General features: G+C 28.2%; 1 protein-coding gene across 1 annotated transcript; it reads right to left on the reverse strand.

The window, feature by feature from the left end:
- Positions 1–3508: 3508 nt before the first annotated feature.
- LOC122268245 (uncharacterized) lies at positions 3509–14675 on the reverse strand. Its single transcript, XM_087165869.1, has 3 exons — positions 14557–14675; positions 11791–12099; positions 3509–3947 (listed from the first exon to the last, which is right to left on the reverse strand). Exons 2-3 carry the CDS (start codon positions 12093–12095, stop codon positions 3809–3811), a joined length of 444 nt encoding a protein of 147 aa, XP_087021995.1. The 5' UTR covers positions 12096–12099; positions 14557–14675; the 3' UTR covers positions 3509–3808.
- Positions 14676–26392: the final 11717 nt, after the last annotated feature.

The following is a 26392-nucleotide window of genomic DNA, read 5'->3' on the forward strand; positions in this document are numbered from 1 at the left end:
TCTTTTATTTGATTTGAAACTTACCTAAAAATATTCCATTTAATGCCTTTTGTCTTGTTTCTTTTTTCCAAGTTTCAATTGTGTTTTTCAAAAAAAAAAAATTCAAGTAATTAGTTATTTTAGTTTATTTAATTTGAATTTTAGAACCATCCAGAGTCCTGAAGGATTTTTTTGACAATTGAAATCACACGCTTTCACGTGTGCTTTAGCTACTGCTAGTGCCTTAAAGCCTTTTGCAATCTTTTGTGGTTTGCTCAGTATTAGGAGTTTTAGTTAAGAATTTATGTTGTTTCCCTTGAAGTTAATTTTTATTAATTATTGAACTGTGATATTAAAATACCATGACACACAGTTAGAAGTGTGTTTTTTGAAGGCAACCAAGCTGATCACCAAAGGCTGCTAGTGCTTTATGATAATATTAATTTCTTGCTAAAGATATGTATAATTTTAAATTACTAAAACATCTTTTCATTATAATTTCTTATATAAAAGTTTGTTCTATTGTTTGAGATTATAGTCAGGGATCACTCCACCATATTTGTCTAGTAAGGACATTCCACACCCACTTTCTAAATGTTTTTGTATGTCTACATATTTCAATTCATAACGTATAGCGATATGCATTTTAATTCATAATATATTTCAATATGTATTCATCAATATTTTTTTATGTGCATAACATCTGAATGCAAATACTGTAGGATGACAACCGTACTTTATTTTCCTTTCTTAAATAATTTTAAGCGATATTTTATGTGCTAGTCATATTTTTTTATGTTTTTTGTGTACATGAACTATGAAAATTTTAATTAAATATTTGACATTTTTTAGTAAATTTTGAAATATTTCACAATTAGAATTATTTTATTTATAAATTCGAAATCATGGATTGTTATGATTTCATTCTGATAAAATATTATGCTACTAACTGATAATTTGTAATTTACAATTATTTAGAATAAAGTGTATTTTATAAAGTTACAATGTTTGCCAAATATTTTTGTCTTAATTATTGACTGTTTATTTATTTTAAAGCCAATTTTGTTTACTTATTTATTAGTAACTAATCAATATTCGTCAAGTTGTAGCATGATAATATCAACATCTTATTAATCAATGATTTTTCAGGTAATGTTTAATAATGATGGGAAACCTATTATCAAAAATTTATTAAAAATAATCTTTTAAATGCTCAAACATACACAATAGTCTTTTATGTCCTTCTTTAAAAAAAAGCTAGTAGTAAAGTTAAAAATTTAATGTGCAGTCCAAAAAATAATAATAATAACCACCCTGAATAACTTCTGATCTAATGATCAGATCTTTAAGTTTTAGGATTCAATCTTAACGGTTGGGGGGAATACCTCAAATATACTAATTAATTAGTACTGACGATGCATTAAGTTACAATATCAGACACTAAAACATACTTTCTCTGAATAAACATGCTTTCTAACATCCAAAATATATTTGATAACTGTAATCTGAGAAATATGGGCCATACTGTTGGTCTGAAAAGCAGTTCAAAGTGTAGAGGTGTATGAAGGGGAGCTTAAGAAACTAAAATTTTAAAAGAATCACTGAATAATGAATTTATGTACATGCGCTCTTACTAATTCGAAAACTTTAAGATTCTAAATTTACTTCTTGATCATTTATTTTATTTGTTCTCTTGTTTATTTCTCATTCTTAGGAAGCAAAGCTTGCATACGTAACTGATATTTTATGTTACTTAAAATTAATCCTTACAAGCTGAAAATGTTATGTTCATTGTGCATGATAAATTTAAAGCAATGCTTAAAATTTTAAGGTCTGCTGTCTGCTGATAAATAAGAAAGAATATTTTTAATTCTCTCAACTGCTTTTTTAAGGCATAAGAACGCACAATTTCAAAAAAAGCTGGAAAAAATTCCGGAATCAGAAATTTATGGTTTTTACCTTATACTTTTTGAGAATCAAAAATTTTTTTATTATTAAATTTTAACTATTTTGAAATAAATTTTATTTAAAATTTTATAATTTTTTTAAATTTGTGAAATTTTACTTAAACATACTGGTAATATTATAATTGCTAAGTCAATTTTCTGATTAATTCCTTGTTTTACTTATATCTTTTTTAAATTAAAATTACGTATTTGCAGTTATTGTTGCATATTTCCACAAAGTTATTAAAATCTAAATGATTTCATTCCACCATAAATCCATGCGGTTTGCCATTCGTTAGTTTAACAGCTATTGCTACATATTTTCACTTGGGTTTTATAATCTCAATATTTTAATGCGCCATTATAACATACCGCGACTTTCGAATCACGCATTTGAGGTAACACTGGACCCATTCAATCTAGCGGCTATTCCTTAGTGAATCTGAGAGGTTTCGTTGATCGTTCTCTCGGTAATTGTTATTATGGATTTTAGAATGGCTTTTGAAATTTCGATGTTTTATTACGATATTATTTAGTTCGGCGAGCTGTGGATCACGGATGTTAAGAGTCACTTTTTTATGCATTCGATTTTATTGCCCACGTAGTTTTTAAAATTTCGATTTCTTTTTTGATACAATGCGATTAGGATTTCGAATGGCGGTAGTGATCTTTTACACAAACCAGAAGGGGGGGGGGAATATGTAATTTTTTTCGTGCAGCATTGAAATGCAGCCACAATCGTAAAACTGCAGATTATGTATTTGTGATAGACAAATTTCTTGATTAGCGGAAAGCAGATAAAAATCGGAAGTTGGGCAAATATCACAAGAAAGTGGGAATTGGCCGAGAATTCTCACCCATGTTTTTATCAGAAATTACAATTAACATTTTGCAGATTTTTTTCTAATCTATGCATAACACCTCAATCAAACAACTAAGTTATAAATTTCTTTTCAAGGAGGTACAATGTGTCTTCTCTCTAAATTTAAATAGAAAACTTAGTGATAAACCTCAAAAAGCTATTTCTAATTAAATCAGTTTTTTGTTGACCCCTAACTTTGTTCCAAATAATTATATATATATATTATGTATATATCAGTCAAACTTATTAAAATATGTCATAATTTTGATTTTAGAAAACACCTAATTTTTGCAAGATTAAATTTTGTTGAAATTTGAAAAATTTTGAGTAAAGTAAGCATTGTTGCTAGATTTTTCTTATTGCCATATTCTGGAAACCTGAAAAAAAGCAGCTAAAAAAATTTTATTATTGGCTAATAAGAGAATTGTGGGATAGAGGAAAACAGAAGTATTAGTTCAGAACACATAATCAAAATAAACTTTATTTTTATCCCTGTTTAAGCAAGCCTTAAATTCTTTCTATTCTAGTACTATTCCCTCTATTTTGAAACTTTTCTTCCCTAATGCTAAGGTTGTGAAAATTCATCTAGCTCAAATGTTGATTTAATTTAAAGTCACATCACAGATACTTTAAAAATGTTTGTTTTAAATTTTTAGCTCTTTAACAAAAACAATGTATTTTATTTTAAAAATTGATCTGAGAATAAAGGATTTGAAAACAGTTAACATTTAAATAATAATTTTATTCAAGTTTTGGATTATTGTAGTATATACAAATATAATATAAATGGATAAAATATATATGGATAATGTATCCCATTATACAAAAAAAGACAACTTGTTAACATCTTCCATTCAAATGACTTCATAATGACCATGAAAGTGGAATGCTCATTAAGTAAAAAATTATTAATATATTTTATTGCATTAAGGGATATTTAAAAAAAATATATGTGAACCATTTTTTCCTCTTATATCAGTTTGAAGATGAAATTGTTTAAAAATAAATACATAAATAGAAATCACTGACACCTATATTTGTACTCCCAGCATCTCTCTTCACCCCACTTGCATTTTTCACATAAATCAGGAAGATGGGGAGGTCGTCGCTGTCCGGGATGGTTGTAAATCCTCTTTTTGCTGACGTATTCACCTTTATATCTGTAAGAGATAAAATACGAAATTGTAATAAAAATTATGAAAGATATTTTAAAAACGTAAAAAACATGGATTTTAAAAAATTGAGCAGATTTCTCTCTAAAAATCAATGACTACTTGTTACTTCATGGGCATCACAAGCATCCAATTTTAAAAGGGGATGGCATTATAATTCACAGTCATAACAGTTCTCTAAATTTCAAACATAAGAAGAAAAAAAATTATTTTTATCTGTCAAGTATCTGCGAAAAGATTAAATATATTTTAGCTCTCTTTTTTGTGGTAAATTTAAATCAATGACAATTCATGAAAATTTTCTTTATTTGTCTGAAATATTGAGGAGGAATTTTGGAGATATCTAATAATTGGGGGGAGGGGGATATCATCCTGCCACCGCCAAGGACGCTAAATGTATTACCTACTCTCTTCTTAACAGCTGTTTCAGGTTTCATTCTTAATTTGAAGAAGAAAAAATTCTTTGAGTTTTCCCTCATAATCCTAAGAAACAATTCTAAAAAATAATGCATGCAGCTGCCAAATTATGCATTGATGAAAAAATATCAGAAAAAAATGGCGCCCATTCTTAATGGTTTAAATGGGTAACCTCACATATGCTAAAATAATATCTGTAACCACATCAGAACTGAAAAATTTGAATCCCAAATCGCACTTTTTTTGCTTAATGTTGTCTATTTTTTCAGAAGAAAAAAATCTGTTCCGAATACAAAAATTTCTGTAGAACTAAGTTTTAAAAAGTTAATAAATAAGGTTGCTAGAAAATGAAAGACATTTGGAGAAAAGGCACTTTCTGCTGTAAGTTTTAAGATGCACAGATGATTATTATCATTATTTATTTATTTATCTTTTTTTCTTTTTTTTTCTTCTTTTTTTTTGCCTTTCTTCTTTAAAGCAACCATGGAACATTTTTTTTTGTTTTATTTCAAAAAGTTGGGGATTATTTAATGAGTTCCTTCATATAAATTTTATCTGAACAAACCAAGAAATAAATTTAATTATTAATAGTTTTATTTTGATTATTAAAAATATAAAAATAATTACTACAATTTCAATGATAAAAAAGATATCGTCGGCTGAAATGCATTATAAATTGTTATAAAATATTTTGCTACTTTTTATTTTTTACAGTTGTGTCATATTTTTGCTTGGTTAATGAATTCACCATGCCTCATATAATGATTTTATTTGATGAGAAGTTATAAGCTTTTTTAAGGTGAAGTTATAGGTTATGAAAAATATCTCACTGTGATGCATTAGGTTGAAGTAAGCTCTTTAAATCAATATTTATTTTTAAAACTTAATTAAGGGATAATTATTAATTGTTCTAATTAATGTAATTCAATAAAACTCAATTTTTTAAATTAATTTTAAAAATGATACTCTTTTACTAATAAATTTTGCACTTTGAGTTCATTATATTTAAATAAGACGAAATTTAGACAGTTATGTATTAAGTATATTAGTAGAAATATATGAAAATAAGGTTATGATAATAATATTATTTAAAAGATGTTATTTCAACATATAATAAACGGCTGCCATTAGAATTTTTTTCTTCAAAACAAGAAAAAAATTTAAAGTTATACAAAACAAAATTTATGTTAGTTTTTTTACATAAAGATAATTAAATAAAATATAATGCTTGTTATACAAAAAAAAATACTTTTCAACTAATATATTATAACCATACTAAATTTGGAGGACGAATGACTAAGTATTAATGTAAGAAATATTTTTTACACAAAATAAGTTTTAGAATTTAAAACAATATTCAAAAGTTTCATTATATCTTAAGCTTCATCATATAGTATCTTTATTTCATTACCGGGGGTCTGTCCAGACATTTTGTGAAAGATCCGGTTTTTGTGAAAAATGACTCACATTCTTTCAACTAGGTTCCTGCTTTTATGAACGTGTACAAATAGGGTCCGGTTATTGCAAAAAACTTTTTCAAGGAGTTTTTAAATTGTAAATGGATACAAGATTATGCTCAGCACTGTAAAATTATAATTAAAAAAATTTAATTTTCAAAAAAAAAAAAAAAAAACAATAATTGGGTATAATATGAAAAAAACACAACTACTTCGATTTAGTAGGAACAACATATGACGCAATGCTAAACGAATGGAATTTAGTTGTTGTTTATTTAGTTATTGTTATTAGTAGTTGTTGTTATTTATTTCGTTTCAATAACTTTTCCTTATAATGCAATAAAATCTGGCGAGCAGATCGAACACTTCGTTTGTTTATTTGTGGCTTGAAGTTAGGCTCGCAGAAAATGCCGTTCATGGGTTAAATTTAGTAGGAACAACACAACCTGTGACGTAGGCTATATTATTCCCAATTGCTGCTTCTAAATTAGAGATGCAGCATACGAATATTTGGTATTTAGCCTATACTGCTGAACGCACAATATTCATTTCGGACGAATAATGGAAGAATCGTCTGCCGAAGACAAAACTCAATTCGTTTACATCCATCTTTCTTGTTTTCTGCCCTGGGAAAGGTTTATTCAATTAGCAAAACAATAATGAAGATAAACAAATTTGTGAAGGGTCCGTTAACGGACCCAAATTTCTTCTAAACAGACCCCTGATTACATCATACCTTCATTTATATAAGAAAGAAAAAAATGTGAAATAAGATTTTTTTTTTTTTTATTTAAATTAAAATTGCGTTTTCTAAAAAGTTAGCTTTTATGAGGAATTATAATATAGTATATGTTTTGTGACAGTATGACTATAATAAAACAAGTGAAAGGTGATTAAAGAAATAATAATTTAATACAAAATACCCCACGTTAAATTTTTACAAAAAACACAATAATTTTTTTTGTAAGATTATCATGAGTTAGAGCAGTGATTCTCAACCTTTTTTTCGTGGCGGCACACTTTTATCAATTTCGAAATTTGACGGCACACAATGAAAAAAAATAGTTTAAAAGTTGTTTACTTCCCTAAAATATACTGTGTTTAATAATTTTGAATATGGAATAAAATAATATGTACTACTAAAGCACGTTTATTAAGGGATTAATTATTTCTTTCGATTAATTTTTTTAGTTATTAACAGTTATTTTTTTTTCTAGTTATTAATTATTAGCTTGCTTTCTAAAGTTATTAGCTGTTAGTTTTTTTACATTAATTATTATTTTTTTGTTATTTCTTGTTAGCTAGTTTTTTTGCTAATTATTAATTGTTAGCTTATTTTTTTGTTATATCCTTTGTTAATTTTTTTTATAACTATTAATTGCATAGCTTACTTTAATGATTAGCTTTTATTTCCGTTTGAAAATTAATATTTATCTTGCTTTCTTTCGTTAATTAATAATTTTAATAGTCATTAAATTTCCTACTTATTTTAACATTTTTTTAAAAATTGTCAAAGACAGTTTAAATACTTCCTTCTTATTTTAAGATGGTCAGAAACAAGTCAATCGCCGACAAAGATGTTCACGCAGTTAAAGCAAGGAAAAATTACATAAAAAGTCCATATATAACAGAATATATATACACACACTTTTCTTTTTAATTTAAACTTTACTCGTAATAAAAAAAAGCCTTATAATATTTATTGTATCATTTGTAATATTTTGCGGCACATTTTAAGAATTTGGCGGCACACAAAAGTGCCGCGGCACAGTGGTTGAGAATCACTGAGTTAGAGGTTGACATAAACATGTAATGTCCTTAATACATTATATATATATATATATATATATATATATATATATATATATATATATATATATATATATATATATATATATATATATATATATATATATATATATATATATGAGGGGATGGACAAAATAATGGAAACACTTAAAGAATCATTTCTTACAACTTCAGAAGTGTTTAGATAATGCGATTTCTCATACTTATCAATGAAGTTTAAAGCTTTTAGAGATTTGAGGGACAGACAGTAAATTACAAACGGAAAATAATGTTTTTGAACACCCTATGCCAAAAAATGTAGCAATAAATTTGTAACTTAAAGCATTTATTTTGGTTATTATATGCTATAATGCACAAAATGTCGTAAACCTAGCTTAAATATTTACGGAGCTATGGACATTTTTATAACAAACGAATTTTTTGTCTTACTTTTTTTTTGTTGTTATAAGTTTATAAATATTCTATAATTAAACAAAATTTTGAGAGCAATTTAAAATTATTGCTTTAAAATTTGAGAAAAATTCGTATAAAACTGTGCAAGATATGAGTAATTAGAGTAGTTCTTTTATACTAAAATTGAAACGAAGAAGAAAAAAATTGGAATTTTTTTTTTTTTTTCCTAATTTGTAGAAAATTGCATTTGGCAACTTATTAGATTAACTAATAAGTCAGATTTGAATGTCGTAAAAATTAAAAAAGTTTCAAACAATTTTCTAAGTAGCTTTTGTACTTAAGAAAAGAAACTCAAAATAAGGGGTTTTCTACAAATATTATTTTGTATCATAAGATAAAATTGAATAACAAATCATACCTTACAATAAACTTTCATACACCGAAGTATGATTGTATAAGAAAAGAAAACAGACGAAAAATATACTTTTATGGGGATGATCCCCAAATAATAAGGGTCGCGTTTTTAATAAATCTTGTTTAATGAAATTTCTGAAAAACTATTATGTTATTACATTATGAAAATGAAATTTATCGAAAAACCCTTATCATTTTAAGTTTCTTTTAAAAAGTACGAAAACTAATTAGAAAATTGCTTGAATTTTTTTAAATTTTTAAGATATTCAAATAAACGTCCATATCTCCAGAAATTTTTAAACTAGGTTTTAAAAGTTCAGTGCAATTATCGCATATAAAAACCAAAATATTTGTTATAAATTACAAATTTATTGCGATACTTTTTGGCATAGGGTGTTCAAAAACATTATTTTCCGTTTGTAATTTATTGTCGTTTACTCAAACATCTAAAAGCTTTATACTTTATTGAGAAGTATGAGAAATCGTATATCCGAAGCATTTCTAAATTTATAAAATAATTATCTAAGTATTTTTTAAGAGAGATCAAAAAATGTGTTAGTATAGACGTGTTTCCATTATTTTGTCCAACTCCGGTATGTACGTTTAAAAAATAAAAAAACATATATTTAAAGCTAACCATTCTAATATTCAATAAAAAAAATTAGAGATTTAAATATCCGTTATAACGATCTCCTTACTCAAATTAAATAAAAAAATCCCCTATGAAAAAAATAAAATATGAAAAAGATAAATCTATTAATTCTGCGTAGTACAAATAAAATATCTCAATAAAGTAGTAGTATTATCTTCATAAAATAAGATATAAAATCGAAAATTACTATCTTATGTTAGATTAGTTTTTGTTTTGAATTTTTTTATCTTTCCTATTGCCTTATTCAAATTAATCATTCCATTTCAGATGAAAATAAAGTAATCATACAAATATCAAATAACTAATACATTTTGATGTTGAGTTTTATAACAGTTTGAATGAAATATAGATTATCTTTGAGGAAAAAGAATTACAATAATAATATATATTAATCATTCTACTGTGTGTTGCTTGCTAGCTTTATGCCATAATTTAATGCCGAAAAACTAGAAATTTTCCCAAAAAAAACGAGCTTACCGATAAGTTTTTTTTTTAAATAATATTGCAGTTATTCTTTTATTAAATATAGAAACGGTCTTTTCTAATTAGTTTTCAATAACTATACATATACGAATGTTAGATATATTTTCAAACTTAAGTTCTACAATTTTCAAGCTTCTCTATCATATATTACTTAAAAATAAATAAATTTCCCTCGAGTTGGTGACAAGACATGATTGCTCTATAATGGTATTTGTTCGGTATTCAAAAATCTAATTTATTTATCGACCAGATCAAGACAATAGTTTTTTTTTTTTTATTTATTTACAGCAATCTATTTGAATCGTCTCTAGAACAGGGGTTTCCAACTTACACGAGACCGGGAACCGCAATTAAAAACAGCTGTCAAATGGCCGGCCGCAACTTTATCAAAATTTTATATAGGACTATTTTAACATAAAATAGTCCTTTATAAAATTTTGTTGCGGTCGGCCATTTGATTGCTGTTTTTAATAATGTTTTGAAGGAACATTAATTATTAATGACACATTTTTATCAAGTTGCGCAAAGCAAAAGTACTGAATTACAAATTAAAATGAGAAGTAGATTTTTAAAAATGTTTAAGTGCATATTAAAAAATTCTGGCTACAAAATTTACAACTGTAAATAATTTCGTCCTAAATGAATAGGGTTTCAAAAAGTTGAATCGGAGAATTTCTTCGAGAAAATTTCTGATACACATATGCTAAATTATATTCAACAAAAAATAGAAAAAGGGCAACATACACGATTATTTTTGTATTCGAATAAATATTTTCTTGTATGCAAAACTTGAGAAATAAATTTTTTTGCACCATTGGCAAGTTAAATTTCACAGTAACGAAGGAATTAGGTTTCTATTTAAGAAGTAAAAGTATTTGACAGCTAATATATTATTGTGCGTGGGTCACAAAAAAGGCTTCGTGAGCCGGATGCGGCCCTCAGGCCGCCAGTTGGTAACCACTGGTCTAGAACGATGAAAAATATCCAACTTGATAAACCGATCATATGTTCTCTTCTTTCAACGAACACATAGTTTTCCTAACTGTTTCCAGGAACAGTCAAACTGGTTTAAAAAAACTTGAAAGTGTTAGTGGAAACAGATTCTTCCTTGAAAAGTTAATTATCAACAATCAAAATTTCGGCCATTTTTCGACCTACACAAAAAAGAAACGAGGTTAAGACAACACATCCTAGAACAGGGGTGGCGAACCTTTATGCACCAACGTGCCATTTTTTCTAAAAAAATTTTTAATGTTGTCATAGACGTGCCGACAAATAGTTTTGACTTCGTGATTATAGCGTAAGTAATAATACTAAATACTATCAACTCAAAACTATTTATTACAAAATAAAATACATTTTGCAATGTCTCAGTTATACGCATAATTCAACTTAAAGAAACATCAGTGTGACTTCTGTTGTTGCAGATTAGATGACAAATAACTTATAAAATGTTAGTTTAAGCAGAACTGTTAATTAGTTTGCTAGTTATTTATTGTTAGCTTGTTTTTTTATGGTTATTAATTGCTTTTTTGGCTTTAATTGTTCAGTCTTTTGTGAATTTTAATTTAATTGTTATTATGCTTCATATCGGAACTTCGTGATCGGTAGCGTGCCCAAAATATTGCGTCGCGTGCCATAAATGGCACGCGTGGCATTGGTTCGCCATCCATGTCCTAGAAGAAGGAAAGCACTGGTTACCATAAACACGAAATCCAATCCTTTAATTAGTCTGAACATTGTAACATCTTTCTTAATCCTCCCCACTGCGCAGTTTTGTAGTCCAGACATTGTGACATATTTTTCTGTTAATTTTCTTCCCATTGTGCGGTTGATATTCCTAACGTCGACCTACAAAAGTTAACCATGCTGAGGCTTTCTCTGAGGAAGTGTTAATTAAGGGGTTCAAAAGTTAAGTTTTCGAAATACACCAATAAAGAGAAAATCATTCTTTCTTTGCTACATCAAAAACGAAAAACATATGAATTTGCTTACACCACTTCCATTGTTAATTTCCATCGCCACTGAAAATTCATTCTTTCGAAACTAATGCCCAACACTTATTTTCTTATGTCTAACAAAAGTAAAATTATTCTCTCCTTAATTATCTATCGGGAAAACGCTTTAATTTTTTTTTTCTAAAATACTGTTTGAATACCAGTCTGAAATATAAATCCATTAATTAAAAGTGTCAAAATAAACTTACATATCTACGGCAGTCTTTATCATGTACTCGATGTGCTCCAGTTCGAAATGAGGTTTTTCAGGTTGCAAACAATGCATGCATTTCATCATCCATCTCTTGCAAATTCTCTTTTCTATTAAATCAACAGTTATCCAGGAAAAATACGAAAACCAAGAGTGTTTACAGTTTTCGCAAGAATATTCCCCTCGACCGTGAATGTGTATTTTTTCCCTGCCGTTCTTTATGTCTTCAGATCGAAGTTGCCGAGGTCTCATGATATTTCGAAACAGACCCACAACATCTTCTTCTTTCGCTATCTTCGCCATGAACCTTAAAATATAACGCAAACAATAATCAACTTTTTTAAACTGGTTTAATTAGTCTAAAAAAATACAGAATTAAGGTTTAGCGGCAACAAATCAAAAACGAAATCAAACAAATGAAATTTCAAGGGAATATTAGTTACTCCCGTCTCGCCAGCAGACACAAAAAGAATAATGGAGTTGACGCGCACGAACCTCGACGACAAAAACTGTGCGTATTCTATAGCCTGATATCATTTTTCATTTATTTGATCACGTAAAGTAAAATGTTGTAATGTTAGCATTCATTGTTTGAAATTTTCAATACAATTTTTGGAGATGCTCATTTACAAACTTACTATTTATTTATTTTTTTAAATTTTGAAACTTGTTTCGATTTGATAACTTTCAGTTATGTTTTTGTCATTAAAAACATGATTCATATAATATTCAGTAAAAAATTTATAAATGTTTTGAAATATTGTTGCTGTTAAAAGATATTTTATTAATAGCTTTTTAACAGATAAAACTCTAGCAGTTAGAAATTTTAAGAAAAACTCTTAAGTTTAAATAGTTAAATAAAACGAATAGATGACGCTTTTTCTAGGTAAGGTAAAATTGGGGGAAGGAATATCAAATTATCCGGCTTTTGAGAAACATTAACGACCCACAAAAATATAATTGTTGTAATAAAATGTTTCTCGTTTTAGTTATTCTAATTTTAAAGAGTGATTCCAAAACATTTGCAAACCAAAGTCAAATACGTTCTCAATTTAAAAATTTTGTTAAATATCATTAGTGCTTTTTTAATCAAACCTCAAACTTATTAAAAACAAACCATTTTCCCTTCACAACTTTATTTATTTTAAGGAACATAAAAATAGCAAAATCGAACTTTTAACTATTTCACCGCAAGTCCTTCAGTATTTTCGTTTTTCATAAAGCATACGGTATCGTTAGCTTTTCGAAATAAGTTTGGTGCAACATAGCCGTAATGGCTTTCTACCATGAAAATTTCGATTCATTCCTAACCTCAATTCATAACTAAAGTTTGTGAAAGTTGTTTATAATTTAAGTACAGAAAAAATATTTTGTTATTGCGAGCCTTATTTATGTTAAACACTACCACATGAGATTACTGATTCACAATGATAAATAAAATATCTTAAATAGTGCCATAAAACAAAATGATTTAGTTCCATTTTTTTAGAGTTTATTTCGTATATATCTTTTTTAAATTGCAACGTAGAATCAATAGTGAATATTTATTACTAAATAGTTCGCAAAATATATCTGCACAATTTTTTTTCACTGTTGTTCATAAAATTTTATGATAAACTGCAACAAGATATCTGTTCTGTGGCACAAATTTACAATCTTCAATAAGGTGCTTTGTGTCACCCAATTTCTCACCTTAAAATCGTATTCTGACACATATATAGTCATCGAGACATACAGACGAAAATTTTAAATATTTCACAAAATTTTGTTTCTCAATATTTAAACTTTCGTTGGGAGAAGATAAAAAAAAATTAAAAACAAAAGTATTACATTTATTGTTATAATTATGAATAATTGTTGTTGTCGTCGTCGATCAATAAGGCAGAAGGGTTGCGATTGTTCTTGTTTTCTAGTGGCGCCATCTATGGCCAAGAATTTGACTTACGCCACACTCATACGTCACACCCGTTTACAGGGCGGATCCATTCATACGTCCATTCATTCATCCACAGAACATGATTTGGACCTGAAAGATCAATCTCTAATTCAGTACTCCCAGAGGTATTGATTTGTTATGAGAACACGGAGGTCTTTGTGACTCGACTGATTTAACGTGCACCAGTCACCATTTACTATACGAGGAGTCTTCGGTCGGCTGAATTCGAACCCCCGTTCTCACAAACGTGAGTCCAGCACCCTGCCAATCAGGCTATCCCGGACATTATAGATAATTATTTTATTATATTGAAACATTAAAGCCAACATCGAACAACATACATTTTTTTAGTTGGATCTTTCTAGTACGGGACCAACCATGTCCAATATATCGTTATCTTAGTAGAAACAGGTGTCTTCACTCTCATCGTCATCTGCAAGCATTCTCTTAGGGTACAGTTTGTTGCAATGCCGAGCAATAATATAGCACACATCCACACATTATTAATTCTTGACGTTTCAGCATGGGCCCTGGCTGTTTCGTTTACAGTAAATTCTTAAACTGATGTTGTGATGTTAGTTCAGATTTGTATTCACTTCCCTTTTGTTTTCGTAGTCATTATTATTGCACACATCCCTAATTTACACAAAACTAAAAGGTTGAGCAAATTCACTTTCCAAAGTACAATATTCTTGGCTAACCATGATGACATACAAAATGAAAGATAAAGACAGAGAGGTTTCTATTTGAAAAAAGAAACATCGATTGTATCAGCAATCTAGATATCAACTTTCCTTATCGATAATAATAACTAAGGTAAATACATACCCAAAACGAGATTTGACACAATTCAGAGCAAAATGTTGATGAAACACAATAAAACGAAAAAAAAAATTCGAGCAACATGGAATAGTAACCACAAAAATACGAAATGTTTCACATTCAAACTCCGCTCCAGAGATGGGCAAAAAAATTCTCGAATTCCAGCTATCGCTAGATGCAATTTAACCACCAACAGAAATCGTGTGTGGCACTAAGTCACCTCCATTTAATGATATTGTGGTGTTAGCAGTTATAATTAAAAATCTTAAATTATTATTATGTTATTTAAATACTTAAATAGGAATTGAATACGAAAAGCTTCTAACTAATTTTGTTTTTGCAAATGTAAAAAAAAAAAAAAAAATTAATCTTACAAAATTACCAATTATGATATTACATACTTTAGATTTCCAGGAAACCTTTAGGACCGATTAACGTCTGGGAAATGTTTAACGTTTAAAGACAACAAAAATAATGTTCTTATCTGTGTCGAAAAAATGAATTTACTAAATGATAAGGTATGAGATAAATATTTGCTGTTATAAACGGAACTTATCATCTGTATTTTAAAATAACTCTTACATCTTATTATCAACATTACGACAGGTGTAAACATAACTAGTTAAAAACTAGTGAGACAGCATTAACGATAACTTTCATAGAATATATAAAATATCAATTGAGTACCCATTCTTCAAACGGGATGAAACTTGGAAGAAAATAATAAATCTGGATTAATTAACACTGCGAAATCATGAGCGAAACTTAAAGGCGTGTAACAATACGATTGATAAAGCTAAAATGATTCCAATTTTATTCACTATTATTTGTAGCCCTTCCCTGTGCCAAATTTTTCTCTTTTTTTTTTTGGTACATAAATTATTTGTTTACTTCATATATTACTGATTTCAAATTATTTAGTTTATTAAAAAAAATTCGGAAACGTAATTGTAAAAAAAAAAAATCAGCACTGGTTTCAGATAACTTTCAGTAATACTAATTCGGGGGAATAGATCTCATATACCATCCACGTTGATCCTTGAGCTGACCTCGCACAACGAATGAAGAATAATTAATTATTAAAGAAGTGAAACAAACTATGTTTTTGACTAAACAGAGCTACCAAACATCAAATGTGTTATATTTTAATTAAATGAAAATGAAAAGCGTCAAAAGTTTAATTTTTAACAATGCCTAATTCTAAACCTATGAGATAAATTCATTTTTTAAACGTCACTCTCGAACGGACCAATTGAAATTTTTGAACGATTTTAAGGATCGAGGGCTTTGCCATTTGCACAATGTTGCCCGAATTCTTGTACGTTTTATAATAAACGATTCTAGAGTTATAAGAGAGAGGCAAACTCATTATTTACTGTAACTATATATTTTTATTGTGCTAGGAGGCTGTGGTGGTGGCTCAAGGGATGGAGCGCTTACCTCTCAATGTCCCTTTGCCGTCAATTTTACCATGGTAAAGTTTTTGTGATTTCCCCCTCCATGTAACACTAATGAGAGTTTGTCCATCAAAAAGTCCTCCATAAAGTCAAATTTCTCCCAATACTTGATCCAGGAGTTCGCTTACCTTCTGGATTGGGTTCAAAATTACAAGGCTACAAAGTTGAATGTAGGTAGTCGTAAACTTAAAATTGGGTCGAATGTCCAACGATGGTAATAAAATAAAATATAAATGTTAAGATAATATACAGTGTGTTACATAATTATAAGATCATTCCAAATATCACTCATTTTTATGCTACACTGCATGAATCGAATGATTTTAAAATAGTGAAGCAGCTGAAATAAGCCGTATTTTCTCAAGTAAATCAAATAGTGAAAAAGATAAGAGTAAGTTTGACATAGCAAACGACTTCTTTTAAAATCTGGGTGTTACATATTAGTAACGTTACGATCGCGGATATTGCGACATGCTTTCAGTTTCAAACTAAGAACATCTGTTTATCCTTTTAAAAGAGGACACGTCCAACATTTCAAGATTAATTTTTCACTGATGCTTTTTTTTCTTCGAATAATCAACGAACTTCCGACATCATTTCAATGAACTGAGAGCTTTCGATTTCATGATACTATTATATATGTGCATTACGGTAAAATAATTATTTTTATGTTCAAAAAAACAGACCACCCTGAATAACCTTTGATTTAATGATCGGATCTTCACGTTCTAGGACTTAATGGTTCGAGGGGGGTGACCTGAAACATGCTAATTAATTACAGCAGATGATATCTTAAGTTACAAAATCAGACGCATTTTCTCTGAATAAACATGCCTTTTTTATGACGAATTCGGATTTCTGATTCCCAAACCGCAATCTGGGAAACAGGATCTCAATAGTTTGGTCAGGAGAGCGCTCCAAAGTTCGGTTCCTTTATTGTTAATTTAACTTTTTGCGTATTTCGCTGTATCCCTAAAACTTTTTAAGCGAATTGAAAATTTTTTGCATACAGTTATAAAATTCGTTTATTTAAAGCGCACAGTACATTTCTATAAACATTTCTGCACGTTATGTTAAATGTTACATACAAATGTAGTAATAGTAGTAGTAGTTCATTTACGTCGCACTAGAGCTGCACAATGGGCTATTGGCGACGGACTGGGAAACATCCCTGAGGATGATCCGAAGACATACCATCACAATTTTGATCCACTGCAGAGTGGATGGCACCTCCGCTTCGGTATACAAATGTCACATGTTCGTCATACAAATGTAAAATTTCTGCACGTTATATAGAATAGTATATATTTTTGAATATAGATAATTTGGAAAACAAGAATAAAGGATCATTAGACTTACTTGAAATAGTATCATTTGAGCTGATTATTAATACATTTTTTAATGTTTTCTAGGGTAGATATTTTTAATGATTAATTTTCTAGAATTCAGCTATTCGGTTTTGAAATTACTAATTGAAATTCATTGCGAGATCTTACAATTGTGCAATTTCATAGTATGGTATTTCATCTTAAAGTTATGAAGTGTTAATTTATGCATATATTATTTGAGAATAAAATTTTTAAATCTAAGAACATTTTATTTTGGAATTCTCCGAATTTATAAAGCAGGTAAGTGTTACGATTTTTTAATAAAAAATTTACTTGTAAAAAATTTTTTTTCTTTCTAATTTGATGATAGTTCTGTATAGAATGATTTTTTATGTCTAATTAAGGACTTAGAGATTTTTAAAAAAATCAGTCTGAGAAATTTTCAGTGTCTTTTTTTTATCATGATAATTTTTTTATTTTGCGTTTTTCATTTAAAAAAAAAATTTTTTTTTCAATGAAAATTTAAATTTTTTGATAAAAATTTGTTGTCAAAAAACTTTTTTTGCAAAATTAAATGATATAACATTATGTGTTCCTGTATATTTTACATATTTTTCATAGTTTTTAAAGAAGTAATTTGATTCAGAAAATTATTGGAAGTGAAGTTTAAACAGATTCTTCATATAGACCATTAAATTTAGTTGAGCAATCTCTCAAGGATTAGTAGTATTTTTTTTTATTAGGTATGTATTTTATTTACGTCGCACTAGATCTTCACAATGGGCTATTGGCTACGGTCTGGGAAACATCCCCGAGGATGATCCGAAGACATGCCATCACAATTTTGATCCTCTGCAGATGGGATGGCACCCCTGCTTCGGTAGCTCGACGACCTGCACGCGAAGTCGAGCACTTAACGGTAGAACAGTTTAACGAGGACCGATACCGCGCACCCCCGGTCCCTACGTAGGCTGATCAAAGTGGTCACCCACCCGCTTACTGATGGCAGTCAGTGATGCTTGACTTCGTAATTCAACTGGGAACCGTGTCTTTACGATCAATCCACTGCGGGACCTCAAGGATTAAGATTTGAGTTTTCAAACAATTCAATTTGTTCAAGGGATTCGGATTTGAGTTTTCAAACTCTTTTTATTTTTTCCTTGAAAATCGCATGTAAATTGTAACTTTGCATCATAGAAAACGTAATTGATAATATTATAAAGAAAATGTGAATTTAATTTATTTGTTTTCATAATAAAACTTGCAATGTCTTGCGGAAAGGAATTATCTGAGGTTCCAAAGGAATTTTTTTTCTTTTCTTTTCTTAAACGCTCTTGAAAGTCGAAAAGTGAAATGTGTAAGTAAAACATTCTGAAACTGCTGCAAATATTTGCATTTAAATATATCTCCTAAAACTTATATGCATATATTCTGTTTTTCATTCATTTTCAATAACGTAATTTAATTTTGGAAAATTTATATTACTTATGGTGTGATCTCATAGATTTGTTAAACATTGCGCAACATAATTTCTCAACAAAAATGCTCACTCTTTTTCCGTGCGGTTTTTGATTGATATTTACTCTCATAAAATGAAGATATCTCGAAAAAAATTAATTTTCTACAATAGTGGATAAATAGTGAATATTTAAAGCAAATAAAAAAAAAATTAAATGCACTTCAACATGCAATGACGTACGAACAAATTAAAATTTCGAAGCGAAATTGGCGTTAATCAGCACATTAAATTTTAACTCCTTAGTAGCGTTTCAGCGTACATCGACCAAACATGGTATTTTTTCCCCCTACAAATGAGTTTAACAGTTAATTTATTCTTTAACTAATTGTTGAGTCTCAAATTTTTTTTCAATTCGTAACTCAATGTACTGTGTGTAAAAATAAACAAATAAAGATCGGATCGTTGCTTTCTAGGACCTCAAGTATGCTAATTAATTAGTGCAGATGATAGTTAAAGTTACGAAATCAGTCACAAAAACGTACTTTCTCTAAATTGTCCCCCTAGTTTGGTCAAGAGATTGATCCTAAGTTTGGAACTCTTCAAGCTAATTTTACTTTTTACGTTCGTCGCCTTATATCCAGAACTGAAAGAGAATTGAATAATCTTTGCACACAATTATATATTTTAATTGTCCAAAGATATATTCATGCAAAAAATAACTTTTGGTAAAGATTTATTATTTTATTTAAGAAAAGTCGAAAAAATTTTGAATTGTAAGGTATGTTTATTATAGCATGATTTTAAAGAATGTAATTTTACATGTAAAAATACAAAATTTGAGGGAAATCGGTCGAATAGTTCCCGAGAAATTGAATTTTAAAAAGTCGTATAATATTTAAAAGTCATGTATCGCACCTTTTTAAAACTGAAAAAAGTATAATATATACTTCTTGATAATAAATTAAGAAAAGTTCTAGTTAAGAAGGGAATATTAGAAGAAACTTACAAAATTTGAAGGTAAAAACTTGACTGCAAGTTAATCCTAGTCTCTTTTTTTTACAGGCAACATAAACACTAAAACATCAAGAGAAATGTTACTTACATATGGCAAAAATGATATTCTACACTTTCATCTAATCTTGATCTCTATACCGTTATTCATACCATTAGATATGTAAATTAAAAAAAAAGTTATATTTATGTCCTATCGCTACATTATTGCTATCAGTTTTTCACACTTTTAAATTTAGATGCGCAGTTAGATAAATACATTTTAAAGTTTCGGTTCGCAATCATCAAATTCATCAATCATGTTGCTCTTGAAAATTGATGAAAGAGAAGAAAATAAAATCATTTAAGAATATTTAAATTATTTTTTCTCATTTTATGGAAAATTAATGTTTTTTTTTTCTCTTTTTTTTGTAAGAAGTTGGAGGGGCAGAATAAGGGGTTGTTCTCATATTACGTAAGCATCTAATGGGAGAAAAGGGTCTGTGGTTTGCTTATTTTGCTGACAAGGGGGAAGAGGAATATGAACAATGGTTACGTAAGTCGCTAAAATCTCCTGAATTACAAAAGTTTTTAAAACCCAAAAGGAGAAGAAAAAATGTGTTCATAAGCCCCGCGTGTTCTAAAGTAACCTCACTTATCTCAAAGTTTTTACGGATTTGGCATATCGCATTTATAAAGCTATTTTCGTATATAGAATTAAAAGCACTATGTATTTTTGTTACTTTGTACAGTCCGCAAAAAAAAAAAAAACGAATCACCCTGAATAACTTTCGTTCTAATGATCAGATTTTCACGAACAAAGTGTCAATCTTAATGGTTTCTGGGGGTGACCTCAAATATGCTAATTAATTAGTTCTAACTATTAATTAAGTTACGAAATCAGACACAAAAACGTACTTTCTCTGAATAAACATATATTTTTTTTAACATATTTGGATTTCTGACCTTCAAAATATAGGGGGTAGCCGCAATCTGGGAAATATGGTCCCCATAGTTTGGTCAGGAGAGCGAACCAAAGTTCGTACCCCTTAATGTTAATTTCACTTTTTACGTTTTTAGTCATATTTTTAAAACTATTAAAGAAATTCAAAGAAAATTACACCCACTCATAAAACTCGATTACCCAAAGATAATTTCATGAAAAAAATAATTTTTAATAATTATTAATTATTTTTTATTATTTAATTAAATTGAGGATGAAAAAATTTTGAATTATAAGGTATGAATTTTTTTATGCAATATTAATCTACATATTTTTCAATAGAAAAATCTAAAGTTTCAACTGTTTTTATTTATTAGAAGCTGAGGAAAATTAAAACTAATTATTTTTAAAAAAATAACTTGGCGACAGTAAAGCAATAATTAAATGGGGCGATTAATATTAAAATGTGATAAACTTGCGATGAACTTGACTTCGCGCGCGAAGTAAAGAAATTTGAATAAAAAACACTTTATTAAACGAATGTCTAGTTTTATAAAAGCGTGCTTCTGAGAGAATATGATTGATTATACACCAGATTGTGCTAATTTAATGTGATTTTTTTTTAAATTTTGTTTTTCAATAACTGACACAATTTCAATAATATACATACGTATGCGTAGATTTGAAGTAATATATTTATCAATTTCTTTATTATATATTTCATAAATATTAATAAAAATACGTAGTCAACATTTTTCAGCATCTCTCACAACATCACAAATTTCTCAACATCGTATAGGGTAAACTAACCAATGAAGGAACACTTAAGCTTAGCTTGCCTTTAAAAAAAATCATAAAAATTTCTAAATTTGTTATTAAATGCAAATTATGTAAAAAAAATTGGATAACTTACATAATATTGTTTTAAGCTTTTGGTGGTTTAAATAATAAGTAGTAAGATAACCAAGTGAAGGAACAGTTCTTACCAGTGAATAAACACTAAATTTTCAAGTGAATGAACACTTAATTTTGAGAATGTTTGATGCTCGTTAGGAATCCATTGGCCACACAAATATCTAAAAACAAGATTTTTCTTGGAATTGCAACATATAACCACAGTTAACGTGGAAAATGTTACTTTTTTTTCAGTCATGGAATGGAAAGTAAAATATGTATGAATACATAATTTAAAAAAAAAAAATTATTTTTTTCCACACAGTTTAATAGTCAATTCTAAATTATGAATGTTTATTATTGTGTAATCCGATGATGCTTTTACTATTATTATTATAATTAGATCACTTTTTTGTTTACTCTTTTCCCCATATTTTTTGAACTTCTTTTTCATCTTAAGTATTTTTTTTCTCTTCGTCATACTTTCTGCTTTAACTTTTTTTCAGCTCTTTCAATCTCTTTAAATTTTTGTTCTTTTTCTGAAATTAATGCAAAAAAGTAATTTATTTCTTTTTCTTTTGATTTAACCTTCCTCTTTTTTCTAAATTTTTGGCCAATGTAAATGTATCTTCGAAATTTCTTTTGATTTTCCAGTACCATTTCTAGAATTCCTCACTGGATAATAAATGAGAAAAAGGAGTTTCGAAGTTTGAGTAAAATCCATCTCTCATTGACTTATATCGTGAGTCATCAGCAGTACTTACCATTTACTTATGGAACCGATTGTTTTTGAAACTAACAATGCCTCAAGAGGACTTATCTCAAAATTAGTTTTCAAGATACTTTCATTATCAATGTTAGTTGTATCAGCTTCAGTGCCAAAATTTGATTAACCAAATGTTCTTTTTGAAATAAATTCTTCAATATTGAGAAAAGCACAGGCTATTGGATATTTGGGAGATTAAACTTTTCTGTCAGTGTTCCTTTAAAAATTTGCAACATAACTTCTGAGATTTCCATCTCAAGCTTCTGAAGAAATAGTGCATCGTTACTCTCAAAGCATGTGTTTTGTTGATAAGCTGATTTGCTCATTAACTCTTGGTGTCTGTTTTGCATGCATTTGTTCAACGTTTTCTACATCGAATGGAATAATATCACATTTCATAAAAGCATTTTAACTTCATCAGTTGATGCCTTAAAATCTTATTTAAAAATGGATGTAAAATTTTCTCCACATATTGTTTTACGATTCTTTTGTTTTCAAGATCTAACGGGAGATTTCAATGAATTAGGTAGAAAAGTAAACCAGAAAATTTGTTTTGATGAACAAAACTTGCTCAGTTTCAAATTGATCTGAGATTTATACCTATCCAGAACAAGCAAAATAGGGAATTTGATAGCATTTTTAATTAGCCATGGGTAGAAACATTTGCAATATATTTGTAAAATGTTGCTGCGATCATCGTTTCATTTCATGAATCGCTTTTTCCAATGAAATATATAGCAGGGACTGATTCTGTAATATCTCAAAGAATTCTTCAGTAAGGAAAAACTACCAAGGGAGGTATTTTTTCTTTCCTGGGTACTTTGGAATATAAATCCTTATAATTTTTAGGGAGAAAAATTTTTCCCGTTTAAGGGCAGTATTCAACTCTTGCTTCGCCCGCATTGTAAATGCAATCACTTTCTAAAAGGATGCCAGGGCTACTTCCGTCTTAAAGATTCTTCTAAAGTTCTTCTCTAAGGGAAGTTTTGCTTTTTGAAATTATCTTCGCATTGCCCTGAGTTATCGTTGGATGTCACCTTAAAAAAAACTTCACCCATTTTTTACCTGGATGATTGTCTTTAAATGGATTTTTCCTACCAGTTCCCGTCAGGACATTAAAGACCGCAATAAGATAAAAATTTAGCTAATTATTGGCACAAAAGCCAGCAAAGAAATTTTCTATTCAAGCTCTTATTATTATATTTAGTCAGTAAACATAGTTTATTAAGGTGTCTAAGGTATGATGTAATAACTAATCACTATATTTATAAATATAATAAATAATATAAATTTCAATTGTAAACGGAATTTTTTGATGTCCTTAAATTAAAATGTTAAGGCTGGTATCAAAAAAAAAAAAAAAAATTACTGCATTGATTTTTTTTTACAAAGAAGTGAATTATTATTTTTTCAATCTAAGAACCTGTGCCTATAACTTATGTAAAACTTATTTTAATATAGAGTGAAATAATTTAATATGTTGTGTAACTAAATGGATAATCCCAAGAAACTGAATCGAAAGTATAATAACGTTACATTATTAACGTAACATTATTTAAAAAAATAATGGATGATAATAAAAATAGACATGTTTTGAGCGTCCAATAATAAAAGTCACAAGTTATTCAAGCCTGACAAGTCTTGAGAATGGGCGATTATATTTGAACGCTCGAAACATGTTGACTTTTGTTTCCCTCTTCATATGTTTTGAAGCCTGTTGAGTTTTTATTGTCAATTATACTGTTTTACATTTGGGTCTTGATTATTATTTTGATAAGGATTTTACACTCGTTAAAGTAAACATATGCATTTTAATATTTTAACAGGATTTATGTGGTCTTTAAAAACGTAAGAGAATCCATATTGTAAAAGTTATATTTAACTTAAAAGTTAAAATTTTGAGACCAGATATTTTGAGTTAATGAAATTAAATATTTTATCTTTTAAGTTTTTGTGCCCCCATTTCAGTATCTTAAAGATCTTACGAGCTCTGTTTAAAAAGAAAGTATCAAATATATATAAGAAAACAAATTAATCATAGTAGCAGTATTTGGTGGTAAATGTAGCGTATCTTAATTGAAGAATATGCTGTGCGACATTTTATGGTCAATTTGCGAACGTAAGTTTCACAATGTAACGAAACATGAGGATGCTATTTGCTAATCATTTTTATGCAAAGAAAACCGTGTAACCTAAATATCTAGCAGAATGAAGCGATTTTTTAAGCAATGAATCATACAATGTGCAACATATTATTTCAATATCTTATTCTTAAACATAACATATTTCAATGTTTTTAAAATGGCACTAAACATTCAGCAATTCCTTGAGTTATAGAAAAAAGAAATCTCGCAAATTATATAAAACCTTGTGAATTTGCATTAGAATTACTAAACAATTTTTTTCTTTTTTTAAAACTTTCTTGCCTATAAGACTCGATTAAAGCTGTAAAAATGATTATCCCTCAAGTTTTTTTATATAGCTATAATAAGTTATGTTAATTTAATTTTAGTATGAAATCCTCGAATAAATATAGCAAAAACAGCATAATCTATATAATATCAGATAAAAAGTTCATGTATTTAAATTCTAAAAACTTAGAAAATCATAAATAATTTATAAATCGATACAAATTTTCTTTTCAAGTGGGATTTAAAAAAATTTTTTTTTTTTTTTTTTTGCTTTTTGGACAGAAATCAGCTTAAAAATTGTCTATTGCCTAGAAACTTCGAGATATTTACTGTTAACAATTAATTAAACCTCTCCCAGCAATCACAAACATTATTTCAATTTTTTTTACAGTCAGAGCGTGGTTGCCTAGCAACCTCGTAAAATGAAGCATTCCTCTTTTGAATTAGTCAATGGGTTACCTTAAAATATTAATTTGCACAGGCGACTTTTCTTGGCGGTTTTCTGGACTATCGCCAAATATATAAACCTTTATTGCTGCCCAATTTACCACCCAATTTTCTTAAAATTTTGCCTACCCCCCCTAATTCAAGTGTCTAGATTCCAAATATGTAAAAAAAAATATATGTTTATTCAGAGAAAGTACGTTTTTGTGTCTGATTTCTCAACTAAATTAATAGTTAGCACTAATTAATTAGCATATTTGAGGTCACCCCCAAGAACCATTAAGATTGACACTTAGTTCGTGAAAATCCGATCATTAGAACGAAAGTTATTCAGGGTGATTCGTTTTTTTTTTTGCGGACTGTACATATGAATTGTGTAAATAAAATACATCTTTTGGAGTTTTTTTTAAATTTTTTTTTTAGTTTCTTTAATAGTTGTTCATAAGAGTGAAATATTTTTATTTTAACCGAAATAATATGTGATTCGGATAAATCATATATAAAATAAAATAAAATTTTGATAAAAACATTAGGATAGTTACAATTAATTATTGAGGCATATTACTCTAATATTCTGATACTAAATCGGCTTCAAATGTGATCGAATTTAGGACGTTCGCTTGAAGCTTTTCAATCAAAAACCACATATCTTAATTTTTACTTTATAATGAATTGCAGATTTAAAAAATTCTAACGCAATTTTCATTTTTGCTGCATTTGAAAGATTTTCCAAATGTTCTTTGTGCAACTCCTTAACATAGCAACCCTTTTCTTTTGACGACATTTCAAAACTGCGAATTTAATGACGAAATGCCATTCCAATTTTTGGGGCCCTTAGATTTAATTTTTTTTTTCTCGTATATTTTTTACTTATTCAATTATAAAAGTATTTTTTCATTTAAGAAAGCAAATTTAAAATAAAAATAAATAATAATAAATTAAATTTTACTTCATTTTGTTAAGTTAGAACTAAAAAAATTATCGTATTTTATTAATATAAATTTGGAATTGATTTTTTTTTTAAATCATTGTTTTTCTTAATTTTTTAAAATTTATTTTCAAAAAAATTTTTTTAAGGGGGCCCCAGGCCATGGCCTAGTCTGGCCTAATGGGTAATTCGGCCTTGACGAAATGAAAACCTTCTTCAGAA

Source organism: Parasteatoda tepidariorum, chromosome 6 (assembly GCF_982258835.1).
Source record: "Parasteatoda tepidariorum strain Cologne lab strain chromosome 6, Ptep-v5.0, whole genome shotgun sequence".
Lineage (NCBI taxonomy): Eukaryota > Metazoa > Arthropoda > Arachnida > Araneae > Theridiidae > Parasteatoda > Parasteatoda tepidariorum.